Below are 17,053 nucleotides of genomic sequence, written 5' to 3' on the forward strand. Positions count from 1 at the left end.
ACAATCATATCTATTATCATCAACAGAGTTGAAATTTTACAGAGTTTTTAGTGTTGGTGTGTAAAACAGGGTGTTAAAGGTATTATTGCAGTTCTCTTTATGGTGTATATTGAAAATCAATTTTAATCCAGTGGGAAATCACGTTGCCCAGACCTAAAAGCTTTGAAACACAAACTTCAGCTGACCTTTTACTTAAGTATTTTAATTTGCTGACATTTTAAAAACTCTTTCAAAATCTACAGGTTGACTTGTGTCTTCTTTCTTTTGGTGGCACTTTCTTTTTCTTTGTTGTTTTGTTGGCTTTCTTCTGATATTATTCTTTACTTCGGCAGATTATCTTTCTTAAACTTCCCTTAGTTTCTGTGAATGATATTCTTCTGCATTATTGCACTGTTAGGAGTTCACCATACTAGCATTTTAAAAAGTTGTATAAATAGTCTTACACGGTCTTATGGCATTTTACTTAAATTGTGGAATGGTATTTAGTCTGCAGGGAAAGTCTCTGGTCCATAGGTCATGGACCTGTGTTTTAGCATGCTTTAGTGTTACCTGCAGCCTTTGTCTACCTAGATACAGCTGTCATTTAATTAGTGAAACGCTGCATTAAATTCTGTCACCGTGAATTAGTGTGTGATGTTTACGTAGTGTTTTAAGCCCCATTAGTGGAAAAGCAAATAGATTAGGAGGCCTTCTGGAGGTCATGTAGTCCAACCTACTTCTCAGAGCAGGTTTGTGCTGTTATTTATGTTGTTATTGACACAGAAGATGGTACAAATTAAGAAGAAGGAGCCATAACAAATTAGTATGCTGCAGGATGTACAAAATCTGGACCTAGCCAGTATGACCAAAGATAAGAATGAACTGTGAAACAGGATCAGTTGGTGGCTTAGCAAAGCATGGCAAAGACGACTGCATCAGATGAAAAAATCTAATTAATTAAATGTTCACATTCAGTTGGTATCATAACTAATTCCCAATGAAGCATTAAGATGATTTAACAGTTCTTGTTCTCCAGGGATATGATCTTTAATCAGATGTGGGGATAGCAAAAGGTAGACTGGGTAATTTATTCCAATAAGAGAAGAACAGTTCCTGGTTTGAAATTTAATTGGGTGATGTATGAAAAATCTAAATTCTCTAGAGTGCATTTTGGTATTGAAATTTAGATGACTAAGTATTTTACAGGACTTTTGTCAACAATGGAAATTTTTATTTTATTACATATGTTTGTGTACACTCACGGGATGTGGAAGATCAGTGAAGGAGGCTATGACATTTAAAGGATGTTTTTTGTTTGTTTGTTTAATAATTAACTGGGTTTTTTTCTGAACTTCTACTAGCATTTCAATCAGTTAAAGAGAGATTTGCTTTTCTTCTAATATGATCCTGTATTCCCATGGTTGTTTAATGATATTATCTTATCTCAAGCCACTGTTACAGTCAGTGCTGAAGTAGGCAGATCTGTGCAGCACCTGATTATTTAAGGGCAGGCAGGAAGATCACTCTTAGTGAACACCTTGGTCACAAAGCCCTAAGTTTTCCCAGACCATCACCCCGTGTGGAAGAGGACTGGGCTGGGACATTCAGATGGAATTACACACAGGATTCCCAATCTCATGATCAGGATATATCACCGAGGAGGGATGGGGAGATGTTGCCTGAACCTTCAAGAATGGAAGAGATAGAATTAGAGACCTCTAAGGCTGTTCAAACATAAGTGTGTCCAGGGCAGCAGATGAGATGGATCCAGGCCTGCTGATGCCATTATGAGGCAGCTCTCCACCATCCCTGAAGCACTCTGGGGATTGGAGAGGTTTTCAAGGACCTCAGGGTGAGGAAGTAACATTTATTTTTAGGAAGATAAATAAGTCTTACATTTCTTATGTGCTTAAATATTTAAATACACATTTCATTTTACCTGTCATTGTAGCTCAAGAGAAAATAGGACAGGACAGAAATGAATTTTTGCATACTGATATTACTACAGTAGACTCTGTGTAGATTTGCAGTGAAGGTCACATATAATATGTAACAGTTAAAAAAATCACTAATTCCTTTATTACAATCTTTTAACAGTTTTTTTTTAGCTTATTGAGAATAATACCATATAAATATTCCTTTTTTCAGAAATTAAGAAAATTATAGCAATATATAATTGCCTGAATTATGTTATTTAAGGCACTATCATAGATGTAATGTCAACTCTTTTAAACAAAAGAGGACTTCCAGAAGCTTGCATTTTTATTTTGAAAATCCTTCACTCTGAAGAATTGGGAAAACCCAAATGTTTTCACCTGTTTATCTGGAATACAATTCATTAAAATGGCACAATATTTTCACAGGATCATAAAATAAATTTGATTGGAAGGAACGTTTAAAGTCCATCTACTCCAAGCCCGTGCAATAAGCAGGGACATCATCAACTAGATCAGGTTGCTCAGAGACCAAACCAACCTGACCCTGAATGTTTCCATAGATGGAGGCATCTACCACTTCTCTGGGCAACCTTTCCCAGTGTTTAACCACTCTCATCTCTCAATACTTCTTCCTTATATGATGTCTGAATCTACACTCTTTTAGTTGTAAACTATTACCCTTTGTCTTGTATCAAAAGACCCTGCTAAAAAAGTCTCTCCCCAAAGTCCCAGGTCTTTACATTTGATCAATTAATTTCAAGGATTCATTTATTCATGAAACCAAATTCATCATACATTGAATTCTGTGAATAAGTCAAAATACAAATAAAAATAAAGCAATATTATGTTTGAGATAGATAATAATTTTGTGTATATCTAAGTTCTTGTCAGGAGCTGTGAACCATAAAAATCAGATAAATCAATGTATAACCTCCCCACATGATTTTGCACCATCCAAAAAACATCATATAGTTTTGTGTACAGTAGACATGGACAAGCCTGTAGGTAGCTGTGTAGAAATTATCGTAGACAGAAGTTACATTATAAAAAATAGCTTAAGAGGCAAATAAATACTTTTAAATTATTTTGACTTTGTATTTGGTACATACTGTCATTACACAGTAAGCAGAATGCTGGAAATTAAATTACTTCTATATAAGAATTCAGTTTCTTTCCAATATCAGTATTCAATCTAGAGTTCCATTTGTTTTATTACTGACTTAGAGTAACCAACGGAACCATTAGAAGTGTATGGAAATATTGAAAACACTGAAAGCAACTCTTATCTGTATTAAATATAATTGAGAATGAGAATGACAGATGCAAATACAAATTATTTCCTTACTAAATTCCCTCCTACTTCCCTTTCTGAAGCTACCCAGACCCTACTTATATTTTAAAAATATATATTTTCTAATATTTATATATGTGAATATGTATATGTATATATTATTAACACCTCCCTGTTGTATAACAGAAAAATATTTTGGTTCTTCTTAGCCAACTGTTTTTTTTGTTTTATTTGTAAGTCTTTTAATTGTTTTGTCCCTAAGAGTAGACAGAAGGATGTCACTTAAAATCATCATGTGCCAAAGGAAAGACCAGAGTTCCCCACTGACACAGTGTGAAAACAAAATAAACTCTCCACAGTTCCATCACAACCACCTGAATGCACTCGGCAGTCTTCCTACAGCTGGAAGATCACAGCAAGTGGAAAGGAAATAAAAAATGTTATCAGAAGGCAATGCTCTCATTACATTATGTAAAATGCAGTAAAAGTGCTGTGGCTATTAGAAATGCATTCTAGCTGCTCTTCAAAATTAACTCCTAATCCTCAGAAGAGCTGTCCCCAGCCCTTGCTTGCTGCAGGCATTTGCTGAGCTGTGTGCTTCAAGCAATGTCCCATTTTACTCTCTCTGTTAGGTCCAGCTTTAACTTTTTAGTGGGGCCACAAGCATTTTCAGAGGGTTTTTTTGTGTGGTTCTACTGGATTACTTTCCTCAGGGAGGGAAAAAAACCAGGACAACAGCACAACTAACTAAAACAGAAAAAGAATAAAAGAGTACAGAACTGAGCATAGGAGAAATTCTGTGCTTATTTTGTATGTGACAGTTTCATTTGTACAGAGTAGATCTGGGAGATAATTAAAATAAGTGAGCCTTAATTGTTTGAAAATTTACATTTAGAAATTTAAGCAGATATACAGAAATAAAAGCCAGGCTGAAAGCTAGAGATGAAAATATAAAACTTCCAGAATTCTGCAAGACAAGAAGGAATCACTGAGGAAGAAATGTGGGTATCTATTATTTACAACGACTATAATTCCATCTCTACATTCATTCTTTAAAAGGGTGGTAGCAGGGAGAGAGAGGTTTTGTGCAGAACACAGTCCCTGGATATGAAGGCAATGGAAAATACTAGCAACCAATTCCTTTCTGTTTTCCATAAATATGAAAGCAGGCAGGTGTCATTGTTAATGGCTGCATATCAGTTCAGGAACTGAAAGAAATCTACTTTTATTCTTTCATCATGATGCTAAATGTGTTATGATGCTTTGAGCAACTTGTAAATTGTTCCTGAAAAGAATCTGCTTTCAGAAAACTACTGAAGATTGCTTCAGTTTCATGGTGAGTTTTTTATGTTTCGCTGACATTTTGGTTTTTTGGGTTTTTTTGTAAATATTGTCAGCTTTATGGCTGTGAATTTTCAACATCTGCAAAAATCAAAAATAATTTTTATACTAATGGAAAAGCCTTCTCATTTCCACAATAACCAGTATTTTTTCAACTAAATGAAAATTTATTAGTAGAGATAGAAAATCCACTCATCTTCTTACAGCTGTGATGATGGAAAGTAACTGAATGCTGTGGAAAGGAATCAGGATAAGTTTGGCTGCAGTGAAATGGGCAGCTAGACTATGTCACAATTTCTTGAAATTATCAATTTTTTTTTAATGGATGGTTTCTTTTTTAGACAAATCTTTCAGTAAAACTTCTTGGCATAAAGCTTCCAGTTAACTCATGTAGATACATTAATTTATGTTCCGAAAGCCCTCTAGTGAGAAGTTGCATTATTTCTGCTGTGTACTTGGCTTATAAAAAGATGCAGAAGGTACCCTCCAGTTTATTGGACATTGTGCCAAGAAATATTTAGATATAATCACAAAGAATAGCTGAAAAAAAACCTCATTTCTTGTGTTTTAGCTGCTATATAAATTTTCTTTTATCCTGATGGTCAATGGTAGACACATGAAAAAAAAACCGACTTTGTTTATTACCAAAAAAGAAAAAAAAAAAGCCTTAAAATGGCACAAATGTGAACTGAAAAGAGAAATTAATTTTATCTACCTCTCAAGGGAGGAAGAAATTGGTCTGGAAATTCATTGCAGTGAAATGAGTGAGTTATTTTGCTGACTGTCAGTGGTAGGTAACACTGTAATGCAATAAGTGAAGTCCAGGTTTGAACAGATAGAAAATTAATCTTCAGCCACTGTCTCCTGTGGGATTTTTCTGTGCCAGTATTGATTGCATTTCAGCTCCTGAGTTGAGAGAGAAATTGGTTGGAGTTGAGTTTTAATTATATTCACATGCTGGATCATTTTCCATCAAAATATGTGTTTTGCTACTTTTCTGAGAACAAAGTTTAACTGGGTATAAAACTGTACCAACTGACACCACAATCTGTCAGGCTTTTCATTGAAATGCAAGATTAAAATAATTAATAACATTGAGGTTTTCCATTTTAATCATTCCTGGTTTTCCTTTTTCTTTTTTTAAAAATATTTTTCAGATTTAAGCTACTTGAAATTCAAAAATTTGCAAATTAAAACTAAATAGATTTGTTTTCTCTAGAAGAATCCACTATAGTATAATTTTTTTCTTTCTTGTCAGGAGGAGTTTGGCACTAATTTGCCAATAATTGTTCTGATACTTAGCTGTTGTGTACAGAACTAGTTCAGACACCTTTAGATTCACAGAACAAATTGTTCCTATGTGAGGGTCACTTCGAGATTTTAAAGGATTTTGTAATTTTCTGTCTTTGGTTTTTGGGCAGATTGATGTGTTGTTTCAGTGTCAGTACTGTACATTACAAAATTCTCCCACAAAGGTCAACAAGAGCAGTGTGAAAGGATCTACATTACTTTATGTAGTTATAAGTCCTGCATTAATGAAGTTGGGAAGAGTTTTTAGATTAATGTTTTTTTGGTTGGGTATCATGGAATATCAGTGGGAATAGCAACAGACTCAGTCAGTCTTTTTCAGGGGGACCTGAGTGTGTGCTATTAGAAATGCGAGTAGATTTTTTTTTTTAATTTTAAGGCATTCATCTCTCACTTAATTAAGTGGTTTCAATTTCAACAAGGTGTAATCATATTTTGGCAGTAGACATGAAGCTTCTTTCAGAGCATATGAGTGAATGGAAGGACTGAAACATTGTATTTATTAATTGGAATGAAATTGCAATATCAGTTAGAAGAAACATGATCATTTTATTTGTGTTGCTTCAGGAATTTCAAGCAAAAATCTAAATATATTGTAGTACAAAAACTTCTATGCAAGACCTGCTAAGATGGACTGTATGAAACAATGTGTGATTCTTGGGACTGCTTTGTAGGGCCAGAAGCTGAACTTTGATGACCTTTGACTAGTCAGTCCATTCCCTTTCTCTTTTACCATACACATTCCCTCCCAAATATTTCTTGTGGAAATTTAGTTGAAAGAAATCCTTGACATTCACTCATTCTGGTATTTTAGTGTGGTTACGTGGCCCCATGAGACCAAATTCTTTTCTGAAGTGTACTGTGAAAGCCTTGAGGTTTTGTAGTTGTTGCTACTAATTTTTAAAAATAAGAGTGTTAGAATGTTGGGGTTTTTTATAATCAAATGACTTTCCAACAGAAGGGAGGTTTTGCCACATGAATGATTGACTATTGGGATTACATTTGCATAATTAGACAAAGTCATTACTTTGAGTAACTCGAAGCTAAAAGATAAGTTATGAAAAGAACTCCAGAATTTGTGTAATGTTTTGCATGCCAGTTTTGGGGCATGAAAAAAAAACAAACTGTGGGATAATATAGAAGCAATAAAACACCCAAGCAAACAACACAACAAAAATCTATGAAACATTGAACCAAATTACATTGTCTGAAGCTGTCATAATGCTGTGTCATTTCAAATCATTCAATGCATAAGCTGTTACTGATTCTGGCTTTAGTCTGCACCCTTCAAAGTAAGTTATAATGCTTGTGAGCCTTGTCTGGCTGCCGGTTGCCCACAAAGCTGTGTGTCACATTCTCCTGTACCACCGCCTTTCCAGCAGTGAGAAAATAAGACCATAAAAGATTAATGGATTGAGATAAAGATGGTTTAATAAAGGAAAGCAAAGTCCAAACAATGAAGCAGTGGAAATAAAAAACATTTATTCTTTACTTCCCACCAGCAGGCAATGTCCAAACACTTTGTGTAGGATCTTAGGACACACAGCAGTTGCTCCAGAAATACTCCACCTTCAAAATATCCCCTCTCTGTTCATTTCTCTGAACTTGTAATATTTAGCATGACATCATTAGAAAGGAGTATTTCTTTGATCATCTTGGGTCAGCTGTGCTGGCTATGTCCCTTCCCAAACTCTTACCCCTTCCCACAATGGGGTTAAATACTTTACAACAAATTGACCTCGTCAGCATAAGATGTAGTAGCTATGCTGCATAAACGTAGTCAAAATGAGTACCCAGCTTCTTTTCTTCTGGATGTTTAGTGGACTTGTGAGATTCATCTCACCTAATTCTAGGCAGCTGTATTGCTGACTTCCACATCTAGGTGATTTACAATAGAGCTACTTCTACAATCAATCAAAAGTAGGAGGCACTTCTAAAGCATGATTCATGTCATGGGGAAATAGGTGTCTAATTAGGATAAGATGAATTGCACTCTAAACATTCCCATTCCTCTTCATTCACTCTGAAGGCAGCCTGCAGTGATGAGCACAACACTGCTGGGTTGTTGAAATTGGTGGGTGTTCCTGGTTAGATGAGTTCTGCCCTTTGTATTTCCAAAGGAAACCAGTTCTTTAAAACCCACCCAGATTTTTGCTGCTTACTTCAGTTAGCATTTGAATCTATACTTAGAATGGCATTGTTCTGTAAAGTTGAGGTGAAGCAGATCAGACAACATAGGCAGTTTCATTACATGGCATTGTGGATAAGCTAAAATTTATCTGTTTATACTTTGATAGAGGATAATAAACAGAATGGCCTCAGCACACACTTGCCCAGCTGACCATCAGGTGCTTCATTGTCAGCACTATTTATCAAGCATGGCACATTTGCAAAAACTGATGACTCTATAGTGTTAAAAATATCCTTTTATTTGCCTCCAAAGGCCAGCCTGAGTAATCATTCAGTATCATAGTTGCTGTATTATTGTTTTAAGTGGCAGCTGACCCATGGCATGGGGCCTCCTGTTCCAGCTGCAGCTGAAACAGGTGAAGACACTCCGACCTCTTCTTTGGCCTTCACCACCTCCTTCATTCCACAATTCATGCAGGTTTTGCAGCTGAGTTAGAAAAATTCTCCGCTTTTCAAAATGTTTTAGAACTAGTACAAACTGACTGATTGAATTGGAAGGAATCAAGAAATGTGTATCAGGCTGCAGACAGGTGAGAGAGGATTGGAACCCAAATCAGACATGTGATGGTGAGCACCTGAGTGTTTAGAGGGGACTTTCCCCTCTGACAGATGTAGCCAGTACCTAGGATTTCACTGACGTGCTTAAAATAAATCAGTGAAAAAAAAAACACAAAAAAACCAACTAATTCAATCAGAAATTTCAAAAAGGCTTAATTTCCTTGTTTTGTCTGCATATACACCACTGTTTCTGAAAAATCTGTTTATACAATGTATATGGGTAGTATCATTTTTAGATTTGTGATATGTGACATAATCTGCAGAAGTAAAAAAAAAAAGTAATATTTAAGTCTTAGTGCAAATTATTACATGTAATAGAAGGTAAATAATTGGCCTTGTGCATAGATATAAAAATTCCAGTTATGAAATGCAGTTGTGAAATTTAAGTGTCTAAGGTGTTTAGGCTCATACTTTTCTTTTGCAGGTCTTCATTGCATTGTAGGCATTGGCTAAATCAAAACTGAAAGCAAACTATACACAGGTGAGAGAGGATTGGAACCCAAATCAGACATGTGATGGTGAGCACCTGAGTGTTTAGGGACCTTTCCCCTCTGACAGATGTAGCCAGTACCTAGGATTTCACTGACATGCTTAAAATAAATCAGTGAAAAAAAACCCAAAAACTAATTTAATCAGAAATTTCAGAAAGGCTTAATTTCCTTGTTTTGTCTGCACATACACCACTGTTTCTGAAAAATCTGTTTATACAATGTATATGGGTAGTATCATTTTTAGATTTGTGATATGTGACATAATCTGCAGAAGTAAAAAAAAAAAGTAATATTTAAGTCTTAGTGCAAATTATTACATGTAATAGAAGGTAAATAATTGGCCTTGTGCATAGATATAAAAATTCCAGTTATGAAATGCAGTTGTGAAATTTAAGTGTCTAAGGTGTTTAGGCTCATACTTTTCTTTTGCAGGTCTTCATTGCATTGTAGGCATTGGCTAAATCAAAACTGAAAGCAAACTATACACAAACATTCCTTGACCTGGAGAAACTAATTGTGTTTATACAGAAACACCAAATGTTAGCAATGAAAGAAAAGCTATGATTTTTAATGTAAAAAGAGACAATGTGAGTGCCATTGTTTTTAGCCCACTTTTTTAATATTTTGCCCTTTACATGTTTTTCTTTAAAAAGCCTGAAAAGAATGAAACTGAATCTGGCAGCCAGAGAATCAGACCAGTATTTGAAGACGATCCTGTTTTCCGACGGCAAACATCTTACCAACATGCAGCAGTCCACATACCAACAGATATTTATGAAGGCTGTAAGTAGCATGTGAACAAAGTGATTTTATCTTTTAACTCTAAGCTCATTATTTGTTTTCCCTTCTTAAAAAAATGTTTGTCTCCATTTTTGGTTCAGGTTTGTTATTATTGTCACCTGTACTTCTTTCAGTGTTACTTCATAGATGTGTTGTATTAGGGATATGATTAATTTTATGAATTTGGTAGGTGCTGCAGTTAAAGAGATCCATTAGGATTGGATCTGAGTTACACAAATGTAACTATAAGTGAAACAAAACTCTTGCATATTCTGATTTTTTGATCCATTCTTTCTCTGTGCTGTTCACATTTAATACAAACAATTCTTGACAGCTCTTCTTTACACTGTGTTTGGCCTCAGGCAGAGATGGGTTCTGAAAACATTTTTAAGTATCTTATGAGCTGGTACAGTTTAGGGAAATAACATGCTGTGTGAACTGGTCCCTCTGACAGATGTAGCCAGTACCTAGGATTTCACTGACATGCTTAAAATAAATCAGTGAAAAAAAACCCAAAAACTAATTTAATCAGAAATTTCAGAAAGGCTTAATTTCCTTGTTTTGTCTGCACATACACCACTGTTTCTGAAAAATCTGTTTATGCAATGTATCTGGGTGGTATCATTTTTAGATTTGTGGTATGTGACATAATCTGCAGAAGTAAAAAAAAAAAAAGTAATATTTAAGTCTTAGTGCAAATTATTACATGTAATAGAAGGTAAATAATTGGCCTTGTGCATAGATATAAAAATTCCAGTTATGAAATGCAGTTGTGAAATTTAAGTGTCTAAGGTGTTTAGGCTCATACTTTTCTTTTGCAGGTCTTCATTGCATTGTAGGCATTGGCTAAATCAAAACTGAAAGCAAACTATACACAAATATTCCTTGACCTGGAGAAACTAATTGTGTTTATACAGAAACACCAAATGTTAGCAATGAAAGAAAAGCTATGATTTTTAATGTAAAAAGAGACAATGTGAGTGCCATTGCTTTTAGCCCACTTTTTTAATATTTTGCCCTTTACATGTTTTTCTTTAAAAAGCCTGAAAAGAATGAAACTGAATCTGGCAGCCAGAGAATCAGACCAGTATTTGAAGACGATCCTGTTTTCCGACGGCAAACATCTTACCAACATGCAGCAGTCCACATACCAACAGATATTTATGAAGGCTGTAAGTAGCATGTGAACAAAGTGATTTTATCTTTTAACTCTAAGCTCATTATTTGTTTTCCCTTCTTAAAAAAATGTTTGTCTCCATTTTTGGTTCAGGTTTGTTATTATTGTCACCTGTACTTCTTTCAGTGTTACTTCATAGATGTGTTGTATTAGGGATATGATTAATTTTATGAATTTGGTAGGTGCTGCAGTTAAAGAGATCCATTAGGATTGGATCTGAGTTACACAAATGTAACTATAAGTGAAACAAAACTCTTGCATATTCTGATTTTTTGATCCATTCTTTCTCTGTGCTGTTCACATTTAATACAAACAATTCTTGACAGCTCTTCTTTACACTGTGTTTGGCCTCAGGCAGAGATGGGTTCTGAAAACATTTTTAAGTATCTTATGAGCTGGTACAGTTTAGGGAAATAACATGCTGTGTGAACTGGTAGTACCAATATTTCATCCACTACGTTTCTAGAATTGCAGTAACAGAGTGGCAGAGAATTTACACAGTCTTTCTAAAATATGCAAGAAATAATATATATATATGTGTGTGTGTGTGTATATACAGATGAGGATTCTTTAATTGTATTTCAAAACTAAGCATTTATCTTTCAAGATGGAAATAAGTCCCTGTGCTCATCAAAAAGCAAAAATCTTTATACAACAAAAAGGCATTTCAGGATTCAAAAGAGCTGCAAATTTCTTTAAATGGCAGGAAGAAAAATTAAATAGGATTTGTATTTTTAAGTTTTGATTTTTTTTTTTTAAATTTAAGGTCCTAATTTCAAGGATCCAGTCTTTTTCCTCTTTTAAAGTCTCATCAAGAGGAAAGAGACCCTAGTGTGACCTGAGCTTTTTAAAATTCATGGCCACAGTTGCGTGCAGCTTCCATAAATGGCACAGGGATGAAAATGGAAATGTCAGTATGATGGGGGAAAGAATCATAGTAGCTCGTATTCTTATATGGTGAGCTTGACTGACAGACCTAAAGGATTATTCTGGGATTCTGACTTTAATAAGTGCTAAAGTGCACCTTAATTGCAGGATTACAGAGAAGTGACAGGTCATTGCATTTTTTTTTTTTTACTTTTTGTAAGGGAATTGATACTTCACTGTTAAAATGTTGGAAAAACTAGACTCCAATTATTTATTTATATCTATAAATATAATATTTATTTATATATTTATAAATACCATGTGAGCTTTGGTATAAGATTGTCATCATAGCAGTACAGAAAATGTTTTCTTGTTGTGTTGAATTCAACACTTTAAATGGAATTCCTGAGGACACATATCCCTTAAAAAATGTATACTATGTAATGTCACTGTACAGCCCATACAGTTGAAAAGGAAGACAGATTATGATTTCCACAGGAAAGGTACAACTTTAGTATCTAATAAAATGATAATAGCAGAAAGAAATGTACATTTCAGGACAGAGAAATGTATGTGCATGTGCAACATATATGGTTTGTGATTCTTTGGGTCTGGTTTTTATAATAATTACCAGAATAGTGAAAGTCTAGAAAATTACCAGGAAGTCTGTAATTCTATGTCAGAAAAATCACGTTGTTGTGTTTCTGGGTAACTTTTTGTTACAGATGGAATTTTCAGAGAACAGCTTGAGAATACCTAAAAGTGACAGATTTCATATCAATAAATACAAAATGTTCACCAGGTTCTATTTTATAGTTACAAAGTTCATGTGTCATCTGAAACACAAGTGAGCAATTGTGAGGTAATCATTCACCAACAGACTTCCAAAAGTAGCATTTAGTGTTGTTCTTTTCACATTATGATCTACAAGCAATTTTTACAACCCTAGAAAGACAGATAATGCATCTTGAATACTGTTGTCATTTTTCTGCCTGTCCATGGGAGCTAACCTGTCATTTCTTGTGAGGTTTCAGTGTCCACTATAACGGGGAGCAGTTGTACATTTGAAAATGGTATTTCAATTCTTTGTACAAATCCCAATCTGCTTGGAAGCATTTGCCACACAGGCATTACAATGAATCCTTCTGAGAATCAGTGGAAGAGAGACCTGGTTCCAAAGTTTTACAGTTTGGAAGCCAATTTTTTTGACTGAATTATGCCTTGGCAAGCAGATTTCATTTTTTCTCCTTTATTGTATATGCTTTGCAGGTGGCCAAGAGAAACAAAGAATTGCTCTTTGAATCTCACAGAACAGTTTTCAATAACCAGATATTTGACTTGCCTATTCCACCCTGAGATTGGTTTTCACTTCCCTTGCCTCTTGCAGAAGCACATTGTTGTCTCTAGGGGAGAGGGACAATTACTGTTAGAGCCATATGTGATCAGGATTTTCACTTGGGCCGGTCAATCACACTTTTTCATGTAATTAATTATTTTCTGTATGAAACTAGGAATTTGGCTCTTAACCATAGCATCACAGAATCATTAGGGTTGGAAGAGACCTTTAAAATAATCAATATGCTATCCATTAAAATGTTTTCTATTAATGTTTCATTCCTATTGTAGTTATTACTTATGATTATTAATGATTTTTAAAATTGAATCAAATAATGAATTTCTGTCCACTTATATTTTTGAAATTGGGAAACTGATCTGTCTAATAATTCTGTAATGGTTCGCAACATACATAAAATCTAGTGTGGTCTATAAAATAATATCTTTTTCTTCCTACGTACCTAGTGATTTGCTTTGTTTGAAATACATAAATGAGCTTCTTGTGAAGTAGTTCCTTTTATTTCACCATAAAAATATGAGATACATTATAACAAAAATATCCATTTACTACATCCAGGTTATTACTTTGTGAGTTATTTGATTGTAGAAAGAAGTATTATGAAAGTTGCTCAGGTCTTTTTATTTATTTTTTTTTTTCATTTTCCTGAATCTTGTGCCAAAACCTATGCAGAGACAGGAGAAAGTCTAAGGAGTTAATTTACTTCCTGTTTCTGAGGATTGAAGAAAGAAGGCAATCCCAATAAAATAGAACCAGATCAGACTTTAAATTCAGTATTTTTCAAGAGGCCCATTTAGGTTTTGAAATAGAATCAATCTGCAGCTGAAAACAGAACGGACCCTCAGGTCCTCTTTCTAACACATGCACTAGGAATTAGTCATGCATCTCCTATTAATAATAGCTGAAGTCTTGTTTCTAAATCCTCATTAAAACTGTACCCTGCTTATCCCTAAGCAGAATATGGGAGCTGCAGGCCAGAAGTAAGGGGAAATCGTTGGCAAGGTTAATCTTCCCAGTGGATACACCACATGCCCTGGCTGTCTGGGATCCACTCTCCCCTTCTGCTGCAGTGATTCCTGCGGTGATTCCTGCAGGTGAATGTCTGCACTGGTGTTATGGTTTGAGGTGAGGTGTAGGGCAAAGCACACAAACCAGGTTTGCTTTTTTCTGTGTGGTTATTCCTTTACTCCCTTTAAATCAGAAAAAGTGCTTCCACGTGTCACTCACTACTTGATAAGCATGGAAGAGCTGATTAAAGTGTCAGGTTGAGAGTAATGTTTCGTGAACATGACAACATAGCTTTGAATATATTTGGACAGCAACCAGCTACAAAAAAGGGCTTCCCTTCTCCAAAGCCATCAAACAAAGCATAAATATTGAGTTACAAGTAATTGATGGTCCATATACCTTAGTAACAATAAAATATAAATACTGTTGCTTCATATCCCCCTTTCATGGCAGTCAAAATTTTTCTTTTGTCTGAAGTCTTGTATTTGTTATATATTATTTGATGTCAAGTTTGGCAGTGGACATAAATTTTGTCTTTCTAGTGGTGCATCATATATGTAAATGATTAGTTATGGATAAAGTATTTTGACATTCTAGTACTCCAATATATCACTCAAGGAACATAAAAATTTTAGAAATAATTAAAAAAAAAAGTTGGATGCTACAGTGATTTTTTTTATCTTGACCAGAATATCATTTCCTTGGTGAATTTTTAAAATGTTGTACAGTTTCTGTGTATCTCAAGCTAAGAGCTTGAAAAGAAAAAAAATATACCATTTGGGAACAGCAGTCTAGTGGAAGGAGTTCCAGCACATGGCAGGAATGTTGGAAGTAGATAATCTTTCAGATCCCTTCTTACTCAGTCCATTCTATGATTCTGTGAATAAAACCCTCAAAAATACTGGGAAATAAAACAATGAGTATGAAAATATTACCTCTCCAAAAGAAACCCCCAAATTAAATAAACTAGGAAAAAGTGTGTTATGATTTATTCATTGAAGTTCTTATGTGTGGATAAAAAATAAGATTTATTAAGGAATCCAGATATAGATAAAGAGTTGTGTAAATATTTTGATGTGCTACATCCACATTCCTTCAATTATCTAAAGACAATAAAATGGTTGTGGGCTTTTTTTTTTTCTATTTCATTTAAATAGCAATTACAGAGAGCCAAGACACTTGTATTACTTAAATTAGTTCAGGATATTTTAAGATTAGAGCTCTTGATATATTTTTTGTGATAGCTGACAAACTGAAGGTATTCTCTTGGTCTATTGTAATAGATAAATGAATAGTGCAGACTTATTACACTGGAGATTGAAAAATTATTGTTTAAAGTCTGATTTTGTGTGTGTTCACACCTTTAAATTTGGAAATAGATATTATGTATGTCTTGTGCAGATAGCAGGAATCTCAGCATGTGAGATTACTGTAATTTCAGACTTTTTTTTTTTTGTTCATCAGGGAGTTATTTGTGAAAACATGTAATGAGTGAATTAGACCTTTAAATGAATTTCAGTGTCAGCCTGTCTTAAATACCAAAGACTATGGCTTGGGGTAACTATAAAGCAAATGTTAGTTGCAGCTAAGTCCCTAAGTACTGCCTGGTTGGTTCAATATTAAACCAGAAAGGAAAATACCAGTGCAGAAGCTTAAGTAAAGAACTCTAGGGTCAGTAGTGTTTTTTATGCTCTGACAATTACAGTTGGTTATTTTCCCCCCAGGTAGATTGCTAAAGCTCCCTGAATTAAATTCTTATTTGAATAATCAGCAAAAAGAAATAGCTTTTCTAACTTGATGAAAAAGCTTGTTTCTGTCGCAATCCAGAAGACCAAACAACTTGAACAGTATCTTCCATTGCAAGAAGGCATTTGTATTTTGGTACTGGGATTAGTACCATTAGTTTAATTGGATGGATGGTCTAGCATAATCACTTAACATCAAGCTGACCATGACTTCTGCCTAAAGTTATCAAAATTTAAGATAATAAGCTAGAATAAGGAAAGACTTTTTTGTAGCCAAAGGTAAATTTTTCCTCTGAAAGACTAAACTGGTTAGGTATATGCTACTTTGAAAATACAGATGTGGTAAGGAATTCTCAATGTAAATTTAAAGCAATCTGCCTAATAATGATGCATTACAAAAATTATATAACAGCATACTCTCAAGATGAATATTTGTAAATCTATTGTGGCCTGGAAAGTTTATCCAAGACTAACTAATTGTTAAATGTGACATAAAGTTCTTAAGGGGAAAAGAAATAGTAGCAAATCCAAAATAAAAAACACTTCTGTTATAATTCCAGGTACTGTTCTAGACTTGCATTGTCTTAATGTGTTTGATAAAAATTTTCATATTTTTCTGTAAAATAAAACCAGATTTTTTTTTCAGTAGTAAATTTCGAATCTAAATACCTTTGGCTTTAATGGAGACACAGTTGTCTAAACACAAGTTTCTACTGTGGATATTCTGAAATACTCTACCCCTGAACTGAAAAATATTTATTTGAAATGAATCAAGAGTTAGCTATTCATAATCAATATGATTGATTTTATTTATTTGTATGTATTACGTGAGAGCTGACTGAAAGAAAATAATGTGAGTCTTGATACTTAACACTCAGAACCTTTCCTGGAATGGTAATTATTTTTTTTAATCTTTTTTTTTTAAATAGGTTTTTATTTAGAAGTATTTGAAAGACACTATATAACAGAATAAATTATACCCAAAATAATTGGTCTAGTGTTTGAACTGTACTATGTTTTATTATTT

At 34.2% G+C, this 17,053-nt stretch overlaps 1 protein-coding gene across 2 annotated transcripts in view; it reads left to right on the plus strand.

The window, feature by feature from the left end:
- Positions 1–17,053, plus strand: part of CACNA2D1 (calcium voltage-gated channel auxiliary subunit alpha2delta 1) — a 368,301-nt gene that overhangs the window by 204,730 nt on the left and 146,518 nt on the right. For both annotated transcript variants that reach the window (XM_039723786.1, XM_039723787.1), the window contains exon 6: positions 9,749–9,878. In XM_039723786.1, the coding sequence (XP_039579720.1) occupies positions 9,749–9,878 (130 nt within the window). The remainder of the gene's footprint in view (positions 1–9,748; positions 9,879–17,053) is intronic.

Source organism: Passer montanus, unplaced genomic scaffold (genome assembly GCF_014805655.1).
Source record: "Passer montanus isolate IOZ18808 unplaced genomic scaffold, ASM1480565v1 scaffold50, whole genome shotgun sequence".
Classification (NCBI taxonomy): Eukaryota; Metazoa; Chordata; class Aves; order Passeriformes; family Passeridae; genus Passer; species Passer montanus.